Source organism: Myxine glutinosa, chromosome 13, assembly GCF_964187855.1.
Source record: "Myxine glutinosa chromosome 13, kmMyxGlut1.1, whole genome shotgun sequence".
Lineage (NCBI taxonomy): Eukaryota > Metazoa > Chordata > Myxini > Myxiniformes > Myxinidae > Myxine > Myxine glutinosa.
This window is the reverse complement of record NC_136273.1, coordinates 49310802-49332342: the sequence shown is the minus strand read 5'-3', so window position 1 is coordinate 49332342 and position 21541 is coordinate 49310802. Positions and strand designations below refer to the sequence as shown.

Here is a 21541-nt window from a genome sequence, read left to right as displayed (position 1 = left end):
AGCATCATTGACTGAGGGCATGGCTGTGCCGCTGATGCCCTCTGCTGGTTGGGGCAGTAATTAGGAATTTGTTCAAGGTGCCGGCGATAGCTCGCCTACTCTACACAAACGACACCATGGGATCTTTAACATCTACAAAAGAACGCCAGAACGCCCACAGTTTAACGTTCATCCGAGGGATGGAACACACGTTGATGAATCACCCTGCCGGTGAAACACCTCAAAACCAGTTTAGAGCTATGTGTGTGGGGGGGGGGGGGGGGGGTGTGGGGGGGTGCGGGGGGGGGCAGCATGGTCAGAACTGTAAATGCTAACGACACCGGCATGGTCACAACACGACAGAAAAATAATATAGATAGCAAGCATTTGGATTAAATGAAAATATAGCACATGTTAAATATTATTAGACAAATATATTGTTAGCTCACCTGGAACGAAGTTCCGGGGAGCTTATGCGATGGCGTGTTGTCCGTCCATCAGTCCGTCCGCCCGTAAACACCTGAAACTTCCTCTCCAAAACCGCTGATGGGATTGCGACCAAATTTGGCACAAATGATATTTGTTGTGTTGTGACTAAAGTTTGTTCACGGCATTAAAATAATCAGGATCTAAGGGGGTTCACGGGGGTCAAAGTGGGTCCAGGTTTGACCCCCCAAAATAGATATTTGCTTTCTTCTCTGAAACTACACACACCATTTCGATGAAACTTCACCACAACCTTCACCACCCATGATGTACCAAAGTTTGTCCACGGAATTATAAAAAAATCTGCCCCTTTGGAGATCTATGGGGGGCTTTCCCCCCAAAATAGATATTTGCTTTCTTCTCTGAAACTCCACACACAATTTTGATGAAACTTCAACACAACCTTCATCATCCGTAATGTACCAATGTTTGTTCAAGGCTTTGTAAAAATTGGTGTCTGAGGAGGTACACAGGGCGAGGGGGGGGGGGAGGGAGGTTGCCCCCCCCAAAATAGGTATTTTTTTGTTTGTTTGTTTAAAGTCTAATGATTATGTTCGTATGATTCCACATGCTGTCCTATCTTCTAGCAACCATTGAAATTGGTTTATACCTTTAGTCGGTGCAGTATACTGTTTATTCTACCAGGTGAGCACCAGGGGTATTGCCCCTATGTTTTTTTGTGTTGACATGATGTGGAATGTTTTGTACAATTGCGATTTGCAAAGTCCTCATCGACGTAAGAAACAGTTATATAGCCAGATCCCATCAATGTTTTGGACTCACCAGTGGGTTACGAAAATAAATTCATAAAACAAAACAATTGTAAATAAAATTATTTTTGTTATTTTTATATAAAAGTTGTGTATGTTGTTTTTTCAATAGCTTTGTAATTTTTCTTTACAATTCATAACTTTGCTGAATTTTGCACAATGCATTATACACTACTAGCAACGGTACCCGCCCTACAGGCGAGGCTTCAATTGAGAGGCCCAAATGAAAAGGTAAAATATCAGAAATTGAAGGCTTTTTTTTATTTTAAACGATTCATATAAACATCCGTTAAATCATATCACACACAAATCATCAAAATCTGAACAGTATCTTTACTATAATTCACCAAATGTCCCACAGTGATCGATACACTATGATCGTGATGATCGTGATCATGAATCGTAATCGATAATCGTGTTCACAATCGCTATGTCGTATGTACTCCCGATACGTGTTTCCTTCAGTTGAAATGGGTTAGAATTCTCTCAAGCAAGGATTCAGCCCATGTCCTTATAAAAAGGTCTTTGTCCGAGGTCACCGAGTCTGATCGGTGCAGCTGTGCAGTGATCGGTGAAGCCGTTTGTGCGGCACCCGAGAAAACAACATCGTCACAATGAAAACATCGTCACAATGAACGTTATGCGAATGCGAATGTTATGCGGGAGTCCAAACCTGAGAATGCTGGAGACCAAAGCTGAAATATTCACCAAATATCCCACAGTGATCGATGTACTATGATCCTGATGATCGTGAATCGTGATCGATAACCGTGTTCACAATCGCTTTGTCGTATGTACTCCCGATACGTGTTTCCTTCAGTTGAAACGGGTTAGAATTCTCTCAAGCAGGGATTCAACCCGTGTCCTTATAAAAGGTCTTTGTCCGAGGTCACCGAGTCCGATCGGTGTAGCTGTGCAGCGATCAGTGCAGCCGTTTGTGTGGCACCCGGGAAAACAACATCGTCACAATGAAAATATCGTCACAATGAACGTTATGCGAACGCGAATGTTATGTGTGAGTCCAAACCTGAGAATGCTGGAGACTAAAGCTGATATTGGGAAAACTAAATAGCCTATTTTACTCCTGTAGATCCCAGGATTACCCACCCCAAATATCGTTGCCATCAGTTCAGCAGTTTTTAGGGTACCTTCGAACAGACAGACAGACAGACGGACATTTGGTGAATTATAGTAACTAGCAACGGTACCCGCCCTATGGGCGGGGCTTCGATTGGGAGGCCCAAATGAAAAAGCTAAATATCAGAAATTGAAGGGTTTTTTTCTTTTAAACGATTTATATAAACGTCCGTTAAATCTCGATCGGTAAAGCCGTTTGTGCAGCACCCAGGAAAATAACGTCATGCGGGAGCAAGTATCAGCAGGATGTGGCAGTGTGGGAGTCCACGTTTCTGATCCTCCTTCATGCCGAAGTAGCCCACCACTTCTCCAAGCATTCAGATCAAGCAAGAAGCACTCTTCAGATCCGCCATGACAGATTTAAGCTTGATACTGAAGACGCGTGCAGTTAGTCCTCCCGATGTCGTATGTACTCCCGATATGTGTTTCCTTTATTGTAAAAACTTCCAAATCAACAGTTAAAAGGCTTTTGAGCCAATAGCTGTTACAGCCTTGGCAAGATCGATGGAGACAGCGATATGTTAGCGTATTCACCGCCCAAATAGCTATGTGGAATTCTCTCATGTGGAGATTAAACTAATCGTGTTCACAATCGCTATGTCGTATGTACTCCCGATACGTGTTTCCTTCAGTTGAAATGGGTTAGAATTCTCTCAAGCAGGGATTCAACCCATGTCCTTATAAAAGGTCTCTATCTGAGGTCACCGAGTTCGATCGGTGCAGCCATGCAGCGATCGATGCAGCCGTTTGTGCGGCACCCGGGAAAACAACATCGTCACAATGAGAACATCGTCACAATGAACGTTATGTGAATGCGAATGTTATGCGTGAGTCCAAACCTGAGAATGCTGGAGACTAAAGCTGAAATTGGGAAAACTAAATAGCCTATTTTACTCCTGGAGATCCCAGGATTATCCACCCAAAATATAGTTGAGATCGGTTCAGCAGTTTTTACGGTACGTTCGAACAAACAGACAGACGGACGGACATTTGGTGAATTATAGAAAGAAGATTGTTGCTCATGTACAAATTAGTAACGTTATAACTGATTGTTATCTTGTAGTTTAACAATACGACGGCTGTTGTATATTACATTATTGTTGTATTATCGATGTGAAACTTCAGTTTGACTTTCTAAAACACAAGTATTATAAAAGCAAACTGGTTGATGCTGTTTAGGCCTCTACTGCATATGAATCGTAAGATGTGATTGTTTTTAGCAACTTTGGCGCAGCCTCGGTGAGGGTGATGACGTGAGTAGGTATCATTGTGCTGATGAAACACCTTTATCACGTGGTTATGTAACTTCCTGATCTTTGCTGTTCTGAGTGTGTATGGTTTCCCTTCAAGTGTTCTTTCGTGCTAGTGTATCCCTCATTATCAGCCCGTGCCCTGCGCAGCAGGAGTTGGGGTTTTGCAATCAAGTGTGTGTGTGTGTGTGTGTGTGTGTGTGTGTGTGTGTGTGTGTGTGTGTGTGTATGTATGTGTGTGTCTGGGCCATAACTTTTTTTTTTACTATTTGAACTATTGTCAGAAAATTTTCACCAAAGCTTTGTTGTGATAATACAGAGAAAGCAAATGAATAATTTTGTCAAAAAGTCAAAGGTCATTGTCACAGAAAATCGTCAATTTTCATCCGATTGACCTGAAATTTTAAGAATTTGCATGTAAGGTCACAGAATTGGTTCACCAATCAAAATCTAGAAGCTGATTGTTATATTAGATCTAAACCTCAAAGGTCAAGGTTCCATAAAATCATAAATTTTCATTTTGTATTTTTTTTTTTAACTGTTTTCGTTATTTTGAGCATACAAACTTCTCTCATCATCATTTGTTGCATTTTTCTTATTTGTATACAAGGTTGTATTCAAGCCTCGTGGAAGAGCTACAGCACTGAACAGACCACGACAGCACAGAACAATAGGCGAGGGGGGATACCAACAGTTGGGTTGAAGGACAAAATAGAGGGAGACTTGAACAAATAATGTGGGGAGGAATGAGGGGCAGAGAAGGACATGAGGTGGACAAGATGGATACAGAAACAAACTCTCAGGTACAAAAAACTGGAATTTTGGAAGGAGGTGGGTTTATAGGAGGTGGGGTGGGGGGGGGGGTGGATTGGGTGGTTAATGGTGGAAGAAAGATCATGCTTTTGGACTGGGGATGATCTGAAATTACATAAAATCACCATCACCGAAATCACCATCACCGAAATCACCGAAATTGCGCCCAACCAACACATCCGCAAAACCAACGCATCTGCCAAACCAACACATCCGCCAAACCAACAGATCCGCCAAACCAACGCATCCGACAAACCAACACATTCACCAAACCAACGCATCCGCCAAACCAACGCATCCGCCAAACCAACGCATCCGCCAAACCAACGCATCCGCCAAACCAACGCATCTGCCAAACCACGCATCCGCCAAACCAACGCATCCGCCAAACCAACGCATTCGCCAAACAAAACACATTCGCCAAACAAACACATTCGCCAAACCAACGCATCCGCCAAACCAACGTATCTGCAAAACCAACGCATCCGCCAAATCAACACATTCGCCAAACCAATGCATCCGCCAAACCAACACATTCGCCAAACCAACGCATCCACCAAACCAACGCATCCGCCAAACCAACACATTCCCCAAACCAATTACATTCGCCACACCAAACGCATCTGCCAAACCAACGCATCCGCCAAACCAACACATTTGCCAAACCAATGCGTCCGCCAAACCAACACATTCGCCAAACCAACACATTTGCCAAACCAGCGCATTCGCCAAACCAACACATCAGCCAAATGAACGCATCCGCCAAACCAACACATTTGTCAAACCAAAACATTCGCCAAACCAACGCATTCGTCAAACCAAAACATTCGCCAAACCAACGCATTTGCCAAATCAATGCATCTGCCAAACCAACACATTCGCCAAACCAATACATCCGCCAAACCAACACATTCGCCAAACCAACGCATCCGCAAATCCAACACATTCGCCAAACCAACGCATTCGCCAAACCAAGGCATCCGCCAAACCAACGCATCTGCCAAACCAACGCCTCCGCCAAACCAACGCATCCGCCAAACGAACACATTCCCCAAACCAACACATCCACCAAACCAACACATCCACCAAACAGACCAATCCACCAAACCAACGCATCCGCCAAACCAAAACATTCGCCAAACCAACGCATCCGCCAAACCAAGGCATTCGCCAAACCAACGCATTCGCCAAACCAACACATTCGTCAATCCAATGTATCTGCCAAACCAACACATTCGCCAAACCAACACATTCACCAAACCAACACATCCGCCAAACCAACGCATTCGCCAAAGCAGTGCATTCACCAAACCAACTCATCCGCCAAACCAACACATTCACCAAACCAACACATCCGCCAAACCAACGCATTCGCCAAAGCAGTACATTCGCCAAACCAACTCATCCGCCAAACCAACTCATCCGCCAAACCAACGCATTCGTGAAACCAATACATTCGCCAAACCAATGCATATTCATCCGCAGCTCAATGGAATACTGTTCTCTCCTCTGGGCCGGTGCTCCTTCCTCACACCTAGCTCGGCTTCACGCTGTTGAAACCAAAGCTTTCAGAATCATTGGAATCTCCCGCGATGAAGCTAACTCCGAGGGCCTCTCACTTACTCACCGCAGGCAGCTTGGTGGTCTTTCTGTCTCCTACCGACTCCTCTCCGGCCTTGCTCCCCCAGCTCTCTCTGGGCTCTGTCCCCCAAATTTTCCTACAGGTCGCACAAGATCCGCCTTCAACCCTCTTATGGTTAAACTGCCAAAATCAAACCTCTCTGCTCACCTTCACTCCTTCATTCCTCTTTTCTCCCACCTCTGGAACAAACTCCCCCACTCTCTTCAATCCCACTCCTCCCTCCAGGTCTTTAAAACAGCTGTTCACCACCATCTCTTATTTTCCCCCATCCAAAACCTTGATCTTTTCTACCCCTGCTAATTTCACCCCAGAACCACTTTTTTGAAATACCAACTTTTTTCCTGGAAGTCCTTGTAGTATCCGTGTTTTATACTTCTCACACCCCCACCCCTTTCCCACGCCTCCTCCCCCGAAGCCCTCTCTCTCCCACAGATCTCCCGATGTCCCTGCTCTCAACTGTTGTGTTTGTGTGCTTCCCCTTCCCTCCCCATCTTGTCTTCCACTCCCCTTATTTTATAGCTCCCCTTAGTATATACTTTGTGTGTTTGTTTTGATTTTTTGTGTGATAAATGTTAGCTCTTTCACGAGCCTCGATCCTGTATACAAAAAAAAAATTAAAAAAATGATGATGAACAGTTGTTCATCGAGGGAAGGTTGAAGGTTCATGGAGGTTGAAGACATGGAGGGAAGGATGAGATTGAAGATAATGTGGCAGTGAGTTCCACAGGTGGGGAAAAAGAGGAGTAAATGGGTGGAGGTGAGCAGTGGTTCTTTTGGGAGTTTCACCAGAAGGGGAGTGATGGTGAACCACATGCACAATGGAGAAACCTGGGGTGGGGGGTTGGAGGGTGGACAAATCATAGAAAAAGCAGAGGGTGCAAGACCAGAAAGAAGGTGGTAGAAGACAGTGAGACCACAGACCTGTCTGTGATGGGAAAGTGATTGGCCCATAGACTCAGCCTCAGCGCAGGAAATTCCAATGATCTTGAAGGCCTTTGTTTCCATGGCATCAAGTTGAGCAAGATGTGAGGCATGGCGGCCAGCCAATAGGGGAGAGCAGTACTCCATCAAGCTACGGATGAAAGCCTTGTATAGTTCAGGATAGGAGATCAGGTGTGCCAAGGAAGGACTTTGTACCCAGTCGGCGATTGGCTCTGGAGGCAAACATTGAAATGGGATTGGCCCATTAAAGTGAGACCCCGGAATTTGAGTGACTGACCTTCCTCAATCATCATCTCATTGTCGTTAATTAATATAAAGTATTCTATAAAAATAATACCTTGCTTGCATCGCCATGTTTATTCTCAATGGTCTTTAGTAGCTTATGTATGTAGACTCTCACTGTAATCTGTTTAGTATTTAAGTTACCCTTTACGCATAGTATTTTATTTAAAATAACATGTTAAGATTGCACAGGGTGAATATCTTTTGAGAAATGCATGATTTAGAAATGTTATTATTATAATAGCCCTAATGCACCCCATCATTATTGGTTCACCTCCATGTAAAAACCACCCCAACACTGTCCCCTTACATTATGGCAAACATCTCTAAACATTTTGGGTAAACCAGCCATCATTCTTTCTGGAGGAACTTTAGAGCTCACCTTCCGTAATACCACTTGCCTGGCAGGTTTGTTGGAGTGATGGGACGAGAACAGGCAAATGCTTCAATCGTCCGCCGACCTACTGGCACATACTTGGTCAGGGAACGGCCGGGCGAACCAGGCGAATTTGCCATCAGCATCAAGTAAGTTGTTCCCTTCATATTAATGCAATTTTTATTCCTTTAGGTGTTTCAGATGCCATAACTAACACACACACACACACACACACACACACACACACACACACACACACACACACACACACACACTGACATGATCTAAAAAGGTTCGTAATTGTTAACCAAAGACTTGGGTTTATTTATGCTCTAGATAATTTTGGCTACCTCATTGTGGTCATTTGCTTTTCAGGTTCAACACGGATGTGAAACACATTAAAATAGTCATCAAGGATGCCTGGTTTCACATCACAGAGCAGCAGAAGTTCCGTGGCCTTGTGGTTGGTACTTTATCAATTACGAGCACATAAACAATTTAGAGCATCAACGTGTGATTTATCAAGATTATGTAGAAGCTTTGACCCTCTTTATTATCCCATGTTGCATTAGATTATTCCAGAAAGTTGAATGCAAATGGTATGAGTAAATACAAGGGCAACACCCCTGGGTGCTCACCTGGTAGGAGAAAGCAGTATACTACACTGACTAAAGGTATTTTAAACCATATCATGGCATTTTTTGCCAATTTCAATGGTTACTGAAAGAAAAGACAGCATGTACAAACATACCAACGTAATCATAAGACTTTAAACAAACAAAAAAAACTTCCTATTTTGGGGGGGGGGGGGGGGGGGGGAGACTCCCCCAGTACACCTCTCAGGGCCCGATTTTTTATTTATGCCGTGAACAAACTTTGGTATATCACAGGTGATGCAGGTTGTGGTCAAGTTTCATCGGAATTGCATGTGTAGTTTCTGAGAAGAAAGCAAATACCTATTTTGGGGCCAACCCCACCCCCCTACACCCCCAAAAGGGCCAGATTTTTTTAATGCTGTGAACAAACTTTGGTGCAGCCCAGGTGATGAAGGTTGTGGTAAAGTTTCATCGAAATCGTGTGTGTAGTTTCAGGGGAAAAAGCAAATAAATACCTATTTTGGGGCCAACGCCCCCATAAACACCCCCAAAAGGGGCAGGTTTTTTTTTAATGCTGTGAACAAACTTTGGTACATCATGGGTGATGAAGGTTGTGGTAAAGTTTCATCGAAATACAGACTTGGCATTTAATATAGAATATTTTTTTTGTGGGGGTGAACTTACTTTTCAAGATGTCTTAGAACCAAAAGTTCATTGGAATTATGTTGAAATTATTCTAGATTTTGTTAATGTGACCTTTAAAAGAAACAAAAACCACATTTGACATTTCGAAACAAATAAATTGATCCTTGAAAGTGATGTAAACTGATATCGAACTCAATTCACAGACAGTGCTGTGTTAAACTTCTGTACGTTTTCCAGAAGTACCTCTTTATTTTGCACATTAGCCAAAATTTTTTTTTACAAAAACAAAAGTTAAATTACGACTGGGATTACGGACAGTAAAATTACAGTTCAGTACTTCGTGTAACCCCCACGAGCATTCAGGAGAGCACGTACACGTCGAGGCATGCTGTTCACGAGATTTTCCAAGGTTTGGACAGGAATCGCTTGCCATGCAGTGACAATAGCCTGCTGCAATTCACGCACAGAGGTCGGCTGCTGGTCCAAGTGGTCGATTTGACGCGTTAATTCTGCCCACAAGTTCTCTATTGGATTCCTATACCTGGGACATGGCAGGCCACTCCATATGCTCTACACCAGGGTCAGCAGGAAAGTGTTGGATCATGCGAGCACGATGAGGCCGTGCATTGTCATCTTGGAAGACAAAGTTTCCTCGAAAGGCTGCACGAGCAAATGCAAGCAATCTTTCTTCCAGAATGGCCCTGTACTTGAACTGGTTCAGGTTTCCATTCAGAACAACCAGGTCAGTTTTGCCCCCTGCATGAAAAGCAGCCCAAACGGTCACCCCACCACCTCCAGCTTGGACTCTTGGCACTATACAATCTTTGTTGTAGGCTTCATGCACTTGTCTGCGCACTCGGATGCGGCCATCTTGACGATAGACCAGAAATCTAGACTGGTCACTGAAGATCATGTGATTCCAGTGTCCTGGCTGCCATTGACGGTGCTCTCTGGCGCACTGCAATCGGCGCTGGCGGTGTTGTCTGGTCAGGCGTGGCTTTCTCAGGGGACACCTGGCACGATAGCCTGCTTGAACCAGTCGTTGGTTGACTAGCCTTCTGGGTACAGGCACATTTGTCAGTTGCTGCCACTCAGCCCTAAGCCGATTAGCTGACTTGGTACGGCCATTGCGGACTAACTGGTGCAGCTGGCGATCATCCCTCCTTGTGGTTCTGCGGGGACGTCCTGGCCTCGGTATTGGAGTAGAGACACCCCTCTGAGCATTTCGTTTCAGGATCTTTGACACCTGACCTTGAGTGATGCCATACTGCCGAGAAATAGCATGCTGTTTCATGCCGTAATTTCGTAAAGTCACCACTCCATGACAAACAGCATTGTCGAGTTGACGGACCATCTCCAGAAGAAGCGGCAATAACTTTTGGAGACGTGCAGCAGTTGTTTTCCACTAATACAGAACGCAACAACCCTTGCATACCCGACTGTGAAGCCAGTCATCAAATGCACCTGTCCGTACATTTTGCCACGCCACCTGTGATATAATCCTGTTGTTGACTTCTTGCTGCGACAGACAATCAGTGACATGGTTATTTTAACAAATAAATCACCAAAGTGTAAAAGAAACTCACCAGATTGATATACTGAGTTAAGAAAGTAAACCCAAGTCAAGAAAAAAAAATATTCCATATTAAATGCCAAGTCTGTAGTTTGTGTAGTTTCAGAGGAAAAAGCAAATATCTATTTTGGGGGTGTCAAACGTGGATCCACTTTGACCCCCGGTAGACCCCCTTAAACCACGATTTTGTTAATGCTGTGAACAAATTTAGTCACAACATAATAAAGATCATTTGTGCCAAGTTTGGTCACAATCCCATCAGCGGTTTCAGAGAAAAAGTTGCAAGTGTTTACGGACGGATGATCGCAAGTGTTTGCGGAAGTGTGGATGATCCTTGAACCACATCGTACAGGATGTCGTTGGTATAACCTTGAAGAGGGAAGTCTCAGTGCTGTGTGACTTTTAAAAACCAGACTGGAAAGAGTTAAAAAATACGATCTTGGTACAAGTTTTAGCAGCTGAATAAGAATGATGGATATATATACATATATATATATATATATATATATATATATATATATATATATATATATATATATATATATTTTTTTTTTTTTTTTACGAATTTTCGAGATGAAAGGCAAAAGAGAAATTAGGCCTGTAAATAAATTAAAAATAATTTTGATCCAAAGGTATCTTAAATAGAGGAATTATTATGACTCATTTAAGTGAGGATTGAACTACTGTGTAGACGAGAGCGCATTCCCTCGCCAGGCTGAACAGTTCATGTTTTGAATCCCACTGATAGGCCGGATTTGAATTCGGACCTGAACCAAAATTTAATCGACTTGTTCTTGTCACCTAATCAACTCATCCACCAAGTTTAGTCATAACTCGTCCATAACCTTTTTAAATATCTTGTTGTATATTGCTTTCGCCCGATCTCTCAATGGTGAATAAACACTTAAAAAAATTAAACAATTATCTTATCCGAATCCACATTCAGATTTTCACCAAAATCGAATCGATTCGGTCTTCTCACACACCCAAGCTGCCCACCAAGTTTCGTCCAAATCCATCCATAACTTTTAGAGATATCCTGCTATATATCGGTTTTAGTCCCATCGCTCAATGGTGAAGAATCACTTTAAAAATTCTCCTAGCCGGATCCAGATCCAGATCCAATCCAGATCCAGATCTTCACCAAAATTGAATCAATACTTACTTGTCACATACACAACCTGACATAATTCCATGAAGAAAACATACCTCCTGACACATTCTCAAGGTCATACCCCTGACACATTCTACTTTACAATCCCTCATACCCCGTCATACCCTCATACCCCGACAAGTTATACAATGCTCATCTACATGCCTGGACCATCGTTCACAATACGACCTCCACCAGTCCCCATGTCACCCAGGAATCACACGCATGTACCACTTCGTGAAATCTCGAAACCTACCTTATTCGGTGGAAGACGTTCAACAGATGACCGGCTTGTGCAGAACCTGTGCAGAGTGCAAACACTGGTTCTATCAGCCAGAAAGGGCCCACCTCATAAAAGCCACCCAGCCATTCGAATGCCTTAACATAGATTTTAAGGGACCTTTGCCAAGCACTGACAAAAACCAGTACTTCCTCACTTTCATCGATGAGTACTCGAGATTCCCCTTTGTGTTCCCATGTGCGAACATGACAAGTTATACGGTGATCGACTGCCTTTTCCAACTTTTCGCCCTCTTTGGAATGCCCGCCTCCATCCATTCGGACCGGGGACCGTCGTTCATGAGCCGAGAGCTCGGTGAATTCCTGACAAGTAAAGGCATCCTTTGGTATCCATGGAAATCTCCACGCATGGCTGGCGGACTTCCTCTCTAGTCGTAGTCAACGTGTGGCCCTGAATGGGTTTCTCTCATCTCCTCTTCCTGTTCAGGCTGGAGTTCCCCAAGGCAGTGTTCTGGGCCCCGTGCTTTTTCTGGTCTTCATCAATGATCTCTGACTCTCTTGAAAATCCTCTCTATCTCTTTGCTGATGACTCTACTCTCTGTCGCTCCATTCCTCATCCCTCAGATCGGCAGTCTGCAGCCTCCTCACTCTCTGCAGACCTGGACAAAATCACAGACTGGGCAAACAAGTGGAACATGTCTTTCAATCCTGACAAATCTCACACTCTTACGATGTCTCTCCGAAAAGACCGACTGGACAACCATCCCATCCACTTTCTGAATAATCCTCTCCAAGAAGTTCTGTCACTCAAGCTTTTGGGTCTCACTATCTGCCATGATCTTTCTTGGGAAAACCACATTTCAAATCTGGCCTCCAAAGCCAGTCGCCGACTTGGCATCCTCCGTCGTGCGAAGTCCTTCCTTGGCACACCTGAGCTCCTCACCACATACAAGGCTTTCATCCGCAGCTCAATGGAATACTGCTCTCCCCTCTGGGCTGGTGCTCCTGCCTCACACCTAGCTCGTCTTCATGCTGTTGAAACCAAAGCGTTCAGAATCATTGGAATCTCCCGCGATGAAGCTACATCCAAGGGTCTTTCACTCACTCACCGCAGGCAGGTTGGTGGTCTTTCCGTCTTCTACCGACTCCTCTCTGGCCTTGCCCCCCCAGCTCTCTCTGGGCTCTGTCCCCCAAATATTCCTACAGGTCACACAAGATCTGCCTGCAACACTCTTATGGTTAAACTGCCAAAATCAAGACTCTCTGCTCACCTTCACTCCTTCATTCCGCTTTTCTCTCGCCTCTGGAACAAACTCCCTCACTCTCTTCAATCCCACTCCACCCTCCAGGTCTTCAAAACAGCTGTTCACCACCATCTCTTATCTTCCCCCATCCAAAACCTTGATCTTTTCTACCCCCGCTAATTTCAACCCCAAATCCACTTTTTTGAAATACCAACTTCTGTCCTGGAAGTCCTTGGTGTCCTTGTGTTTTATACTTCTCCCACCCCCCCCCCCTTCCCACGCCTCCTCCCCCCAAGCCCTTTCCCTCCCACACATCTCCCTGCTCTCAAATGTTATGTTTGTGTGCTTCCCCTTCTCTCCCCATCTTGTCTTCCGCTCCCTCTTTTTATATATTTTGTTTGTCTGGTTGATTTGTTTGTGAAATAAATGTTAGCTCTTTCACGAGCCTCGATTCAGTATACAAAAAAAATAAAATCTCTAGCAGCAGAACCACTAGCGACAACCCGCAGGGTAACGACAAAGCTGAACGTTACAACAGAACAGTCTGGAAGGCTATCACCATGGCCCTGAGGTCACATCAACTGCCGACCCCGTGTTGGCAAACTGTCTTGCCTGACGCCTTACACTCTATCCGTTCTCTCTTGTCCACAGCTACTAACGCTACCCCACACAAAAGACTGCTAAGTTTTGCTCACCGCTCGTAGCTTGGTACCGACTTGGCTATCCACGCCTGGACCTGTGTTGCGGAATTTTTAATTAATTTGATATTCGCCTTTGAATTGATTTGACAAGACTCAAGAGAATTAAATGTCCACACTCGTCTCAGAAGACAATTAATGATATAATGACACATGGTAATACTTGATTTACTTTCACCAAAGGTATTTACAGAATACACTTCCATTTGAGTTACACATACACGAATAAAACGAAATCACTACGCTACATTCAACACAGATCAACACACTACATTTAATACATTACGACTGAACCAAGAACTCCTCGAGGGTGCTGTGGCATGGCTTTTTATGGTCAGAGATCGAAGAGGGGGGTCAGGTAAGGTTCAAAAAGATAGCAAGCATTGCGTGAGTCTCCCACTCCTCGGGTCATCGAGAAAACAGATTTCTAACATCTTACAAAATAAACTAGAACACCACTCAGTAGAGCGCATACTCCCGCCGTGGGTTTAGTTGGAATAATACGTTTTGTTTAACATCCGCTCTCCCCAAAACAATAAATGAAAAAGAAAGTAAGCCCTAACTGTCAGATAATTTATTTTGATATATCTCGGAATTGGAGGAGAAAAACATCATTTAAGAATAAGAATAAAAGCTTTAATATTTAAAGCTCCCTTTAACGTTACCGGCACTGCCCTCTCTTGGATTAAATCATACCTCTATGACAGATGCCAGTTCATCTCCATCAATAACTGCAAATCCCCCACTGCTCCCCTCCCCCAAGGTGTCCCCCAAGGTTCAGTTCTTGGCCCCCTCCTCTTCATCCTTTACCTGTCCCCGCTCGGTCACTTAATCCGCCGTCATGGTCTCCAATTCCACTGCTTCGCCGATGACATCCAGCTTTTCATCTCCACCAAGTTCGTCTCCACCGCCACCCACTCTATCCTGACAAACTGCATCACTGAAATAAAATCCTGGCTTCAAATCAACTTCCTCAAGCTTAACTGTGATAAATCTGAAATAATCATCATTGGCCCAAAAACGCTCACAAAATCCACCCATAACTTTGCCCTCAACATCGACGGTATCCCAGTATCCACCTCCCCTCACATCCGGAATCTTGGCGTCATCTTTGACCAAACCCTTTCCTTCGACAAATACACTAAACAGATCACAAAGTCAGCCTTCTTTCACCTGAAAAACATTGCCCGTCTCCGCTCATCCCTCTCCTCCACGGCTGCAGAAACCCTCATCCACGCCTTCATCACCTCCCGTCTGGACTACTGCAATAGCCTCCTCTATGGTTCACCCTCAAAAATCACCAATAAACTCCAATACATTCAGAACTCCGCTGCCCGTCTACTCACCCATTCCCGGACCCGTGACCACATCACCCCCGTCCTTTACAAGCTTCACTGGCTCCCCATCCCCCAGAGAATCCAGTACAAAATCCTCCTCTTGACATACAAAGCCCTCCATAACCTGGCCCCATCCTACCTGGCTGACCTCCTCTCCAGACACACTCCCACCCGCAACCTCCGCTCTGCTGGTACAAACCTCCTGACCCCCTCCATCCGGACCAAATTCATATCCTGGGGGGGCAGGGCCTTCTCCATCGCTGCGCCCACCCTCTGGAACTCACTACCTCACACCATCAGAGACTCCTCCTCACTCACCACATTCAAAACATCACTAAAGACCCACCTGTTCAACACTGCATTCAACATTCAACCCACAGCATTTAACCCCTGACTATCTCTTCTCCTTCTCCCTCCTTTTGCTTTAAATATTTCCCTATTGATTCTTGTCTTTTTTGAAATTGTTGTTTTCATGTATTGTTATGCATTATGTTTGCCACTCTGTCAAAGCGCCTTTGGGCTTCTGGAAAAGCGCTATACAAAATAAATGAATTATTATTATTATTATTAATACAGTAAAAAAGGAAAATCCTTCCCAAAAAAATTTCAAAAAAAAAATTCCTGGATCCAGAATAATATCCTGAGCTTCACCAAAAACGAATCAATTCTTCCTTATCCCAAGGGCAATCATCCCACCAACTTTCATCCAAATCCGTTCAGAACTTTTCCAGATATCTTGTTCACGAATACATGAACATACGAACACACACACACACACACACACACACACACACACACACACACACACACACACGGACACGATCGAATGCATTACTCCCTTGCGGGAGTAATAAACCTGAAAATCGCAGAGCCAGAACCAGAATTATATATTTGGTCTGGGAAGCCCATGCGAGGTTTCTTCTTCCTCAGCCTCTCACAACCCGGGGTGAATATGCGATCTTTTTTTTTTAAAGTTGGAATTTTGCCAAATCTGTTTTATTTGTTTGTTAATATACCTCAGCCATTGACAAATCTGGAATTATAATTTTATTTGAGGTTCAAATTAACCCGGGAGATTGTGTCAAACGATGCCTGCAAGTCTGTACGTGTGATAAATAATTAATCGTCCACAGTCGAAGACTCTTCTTCTTCACGCAATAACAACTTCTAGCTTCCAGACCGTACATCCAATCATCTTCAAATTTTGCACACTTGTTACTCTTCATGGCTTCGACTACAGTATGACGTTTCACGGCGATCAATGAAGTGGATCAAGAGATATAAATGTTTTTATTATTTGCGTTTAATTAACGATGTCTGCCAAACCACGTGACCTATCGCAAATTCCAAAAAGTCATTTTAGTGGACTGATATGCTGAACAGATCTGTGAAGTTTCCCCTCGATTGGATCACAAATGAGGGAGGAGCTAGGTTTTAATTGTTTGTGCTTATAAACGTCATAACTCTGAAACTATGTGATGCATGACGTCATGCTCGCTGACTTTTTTTCGTCATGGGTAGGCAATTCTGCCTGCAAAGTTTGGCCTCGATCTGTTCAGGTGTTTTGGAGAAAATGGGATTTTAGCGTTTTTCACTCAAAACAATATGGCGGCCGAACCACGTGACCTGTGACGTCATAATTACCATTAAAATATTCCACCGACCGAGTCCCTCCTATGGTGAAAATTTGCTCTCAATCGCTCCAATTATTGCAAAGAAAATGGTTTTTAAAGAAAAACAGAAAAAAACATTCCCGAAAAAATTCCCAAAAAAAATTCCTGGATCCGGAATAATATCCTGAGCTTCACCAAAAACTAATCAATTCTTCCTTATCCCAAGGGCAATCATCCCACCACTTTCATCCAAATCCGTTCAGAACTTTTCCAGATATCTTGTTCACAAACACACACACGCACACATACGCACGCACACACACACACACACACACGGACGGACACGATCGAATGCATTACTCCCTGGCGGGAGTAAAAAGGGGACCATGGTGCCCAAAAACGGCCAACCCCTGCTCTGCGGGGGAAAATGGCCTCTAAAGGTGGTTCAGATAGAGTCCAATCAATTATTCATCACTCAAAGAAAACAAGAGGTGAGAAGTGATTCAAGCAGAAGGAAGAATTGAGTGAAGAATGGAGACATATAAGGCTAAATAATGTTTGGTAAGTGAACTATGAGTACTGGAGCTCTTATACTGGAAAGCAGCAGCAAATTGTTTAGCTAGTTAAAGAGAGGAAGTTGGTTGTAAAGGAGACCTGACGCTGTTTAGATGTTTATCCATAATAGAGAACACCATATTCGTGTCAAAAGAGTTGTTTTCAATCAAAGTATGGTAATATGACACTGAAGGAGCTGGGCTCCAACGCGAGTCGAAATAATTGACGCGACCAAAGACGGAATTCGTCCGAGTTGCTTTATTGAAACAAAACAGCTCAGGTATTCTGAAAAGCCCGTTTATCGGGCAGCAATATATATACACATTTATGCTCGGGCGTTTGCCCGGGAAAACCGAGACCGGGCAAGCCCGGGTGTCAAGGGCGAGTCCTGGAAAGGCGAGTCTGGACATGCCCGGGCGTCCTGGACGCGGCCTGGCAAGTCGAGGCTGGGCGTGCCCGGACGCTCTGGGCGAGCCCTGGAAAGGCGAGTCTGGACATGCCCGGGCGTCCTGCACGTGGCCTGGCAAGTCGAGGCTGGGCGTGCCCGGGCGCTCTGGGCGAGCCCTGGAAAGGCGAGAGCGGGCATGCCCGGGAAAGACGAGACCGGGCGTGCCCGGGAGGTTCGGGCGTGCCCGGGAACAGCGAGTCCGGGCATGCCCAGGAGAGGCGCGTCTGGGCCCGTCCGGACGAGCCCGGCATGGCGATCGCGCCCTGGCCGCGTCCTGGCAGGTGCAAGGCAATTGTGTACATTCAGCGGGAACCGCTACAACACCTTCAATGCTGCAAGAAATTTGATGTATTGGACCATCACTGATTTTAAAGTCACATAATTAGTCACTGTCTGCGTTTTGTTGTATTTTCTTTCCGATTTATGGCGAATTGTTTTATGAGAATAAGAGAACGTGACTCATACAGCATCAGAGTGAAAGCTGGCCTAGCTAAAAGTACAGAGTATCGTTGTTGTAATATGCATGTAAGCTTAGGTGTAAGCAAAGGTCCAGGACATAACTGGAGCATCCTCAAGCCTTATATCAGTGGAATAATAATAAATAATGATAAAACTTGTGAAGGTTAGCCACAAAAGGCAGTATTAGCAATGGCATCATGAACAAAGCAGGATCAGACACTGATGTGAAACTTGACATGTCATGTGTGCTTGCAATTTGAACATTGTATTGATTTCTGGTGGTGCAGGAGATGGTCGAGTATTACCAAACACACTCCCTCAAAGAAGGCTTCCGGGCACTGGATACAAGGCTACAACATCCTTTCCGATTGGGAGAACGATCTTGTACACGAGCCAGTCCTTGTTCAGTATCTGGCATTGTTGGTCAGTCATTCAGTTGTATACTTGCTTCATATTTTGGTGTACACGTACTATTAGAGCCAAGGGTGTACTTACTTTTTCCACATGCGAAATTTGCATTTATGTGTATTTAAATTATACAATGGACTACAAAATGTAAATGTTTCATGATATTTGTTATATTATATCACCTTTATCTATCAATATTGTTGAAATGAAGATCAAATAGCTGGATGTTGAAATATGTTGAAAAAGTCAAAACTTCACATGGGGTGTACTTACTTTTTCACGTGACTGTATATATAATTTTTTTTTTCTCAAATTGTTTTGGCCGAGTATATCAGATTGTATCGGGAGTAACACATCATGTCTGAGAAACTCGTGTCATTCGGGTGTGATGGACAGGTACTGCAGTGGCTAGGCGAAGCTTCCTCGCACGAGATCTGCGAGAATTGACGCTGCATACTGGAGATCTGGTCAAAATTTACAGCTGCAATGGAGGAAGCAATGGTTGGTGGAAAGGCGAGGTAGATGGACGGGTGAGTCATGTGTTTTTAAATCTTGTGTAAAAAGGCTTGGTGAAGAGAGCCTGACCATAATAAATGCTCAGGAATGATCAATGAGAACCACTGAATTCATACCTGATTATAAGGATGGAGTATCACTGTTGAGTGAATATGAAGTGCAAGTTGATTGTGATGTTGTTGAGATGATTGAAAACTAGAACGACACTCTTTGACGTCACGACGTCGACTGATATGCCTCCGCCCACATTATTGCATCATTGTAATACTTGTATCAAGTTTGATTTAAATCCATTCAGCTGTGCCCAAGTTAGCACCTTTTTACCTGCATGACCTTTGACCTATTGACTCCAAAATTTAATCAGTTCATGTTTACATCATTATACATACCTGTACCAAGTTTTCATTAAAATCCCTTCAGCTGTTCACAAGTTCTCACATTTTACCTGACATGACCTTTGACCTTTGGGCTTTGACCTCAGGACCCCCAAAATCTAATCAGTTAATCTTTACATCATTATACATACCCGTATCAAGTTTAAATTGGATCACTTCAGCCATTCTCGAGTTATAGACCTATTACAGACTTTGACCTTTTACCTCTTGACCTCAAATTCTGATCATTTAATCTTTACATCATTATACATACCTGTACCAAGTTTGAATTGGATCACTTCAGCCGTTCTTCAGTTACAGTCCTATTGTGGATTTGACCTTTGACCTTTTACCCCAAAATCTAATCACTTAATCTTTACAATATTATAAATACCTGTACCAAGTTTGAATTAGATCACATCAGCCGTTCTCAAGTCATAGACCTATTACAGATTTGACCTTTGACCTCAAAGTCTAACATTTTAATCTTTACATCATTATACATACCTGCACTAAGTTTGAATTGGATCACTTCAGCCATTCTCAAGTTTTAGACCTATTAAAGTTTTGACATTTGACCTTTGACCCCATAATCTAATATGTTTATCTTCACAACATTATACATACCTGTACCAAGTTTGAATTGGATCACTTCAGCTGTTCTCAAGTTATAGACCTATTACAGATTTGACCTTTGACCTCAAAGTCTAACATTTTAATCTTTACAACATTATACATACCTGCACTAAGTTTGAATTGGATCACTTCAGCCGTTCTCAAGTTATAGACCTATTACAGACTTTGACCTTTGACCTCTTGACCCCAAATTCTAATCAGTTCATCTTTACCTCATTCTACATAAGTGTATCAAATTTGGTCAGAATCCCATCACTGGTTCCCAAGTTATAGCGGTAACAGTATTTTACCTAACGTGACCTCTGACCTTTGCCCTTTGACCTCGTGGCCCCAAAATCTAACCAGTTCATCTTTACCTCATTATACATACATGTGCCAAGTTTGACTAAGATCCCTTTAGCCGTTCTCAAGTTATCGCAGTTACGAAAACCTATCACGGACGGATGGACGGACGGACAGACAGACAGCCGGACGGACGGACAACCTGAAAACATATTGCCTCCGGCGACATAAAAACTGTTGAACTGGAATGAGTTACTGAAAAGGGTAAATTTCAGATCAGGTTGTTCCCTGATTAGTTGGTTAGTACAGTTGGTCCTTGGTTAATGTTGTGTTTATGGTCTTGAAAACACGGCGTTAAATGGATGAATTTACCTCATAGGAATTTATGTAAATTGGTGGGGAGAGGGAGGAGGGGAGTGAGGGGGGGGGGGAGGGGGGTTACTTTGTCCACAATAAATCCATCACATTTAAGTACATTTACACACTTTTAGTTGTTTATATATTCTGTGTTGCACATTTTAATAAAGTACAGAGAGGTGCAGATAAAGTACAGATGTAATTAGTATAGACATTATAACAAAACAACGTTAACCGGGACAACGTTAAGAGGGACACCCTGTATTTGTTTCATTGCCCTTGTTGATGCAAGTTTAATTCCAATTTCTGCTTGAAGCTGCTTTGGTAAAACTGAAGCTCGATGACAGAGTCTCGTATCACGTATAATATGTTTCAGGACCGTGTAAACCATCTCGTAACCTTAACAATTATAAACATACTATTGCCTCAGTAATTTTGTTAGGGTATGAAACTTGCTGTCTTTTTATTGAAGGACAGAGAACATGCCAGCTATATTTCACATTTTGGGAAATGGACCATTGACTGATGGTCTATGATGCATTCAAGATTCTTGCATAACTTTATAACTCAGTTACAACCTGTTATATAGATATTTCAACGGAGCTATGCAGCTTTACACTTGTGCACACTGATTTTAAATCATTAAATATATAGCTGAGATATGCAATGATATTGGACATGTCTCCTTTGTGCTCTTTTGTTTAGTGCACCAAACATTACTGAATCCTTG

At 43.5% G+C, this 21541-nt stretch overlaps 1 protein-coding gene across 3 annotated transcripts in view; it reads left to right on the top strand.

Annotated features, from left to right (window-relative positions):
• The window catches only part of LOC137438916 (guanine nucleotide exchange factor VAV2), a 214629-nt gene that overhangs the window by 185252 nt on the left and 7836 nt on the right, over window positions 1–21541 (top strand). For all 3 annotated transcript variants that reach the window (XM_068134391.2, XM_068134389.2, XM_078767432.1), the window contains 4 exons: window positions 7710–7826; window positions 8053–8140; window positions 18526–18661; window positions 19043–19176. In XM_068134391.2, the coding sequence (XP_067990492.2) occupies window positions 7710–7826; window positions 8053–8140; window positions 18526–18661; window positions 19043–19176 (475 nt within the window). The remainder of the gene's footprint in view (window positions 1–7709; window positions 7827–8052; window positions 8141–18525; window positions 18662–19042; window positions 19177–21541) is intronic.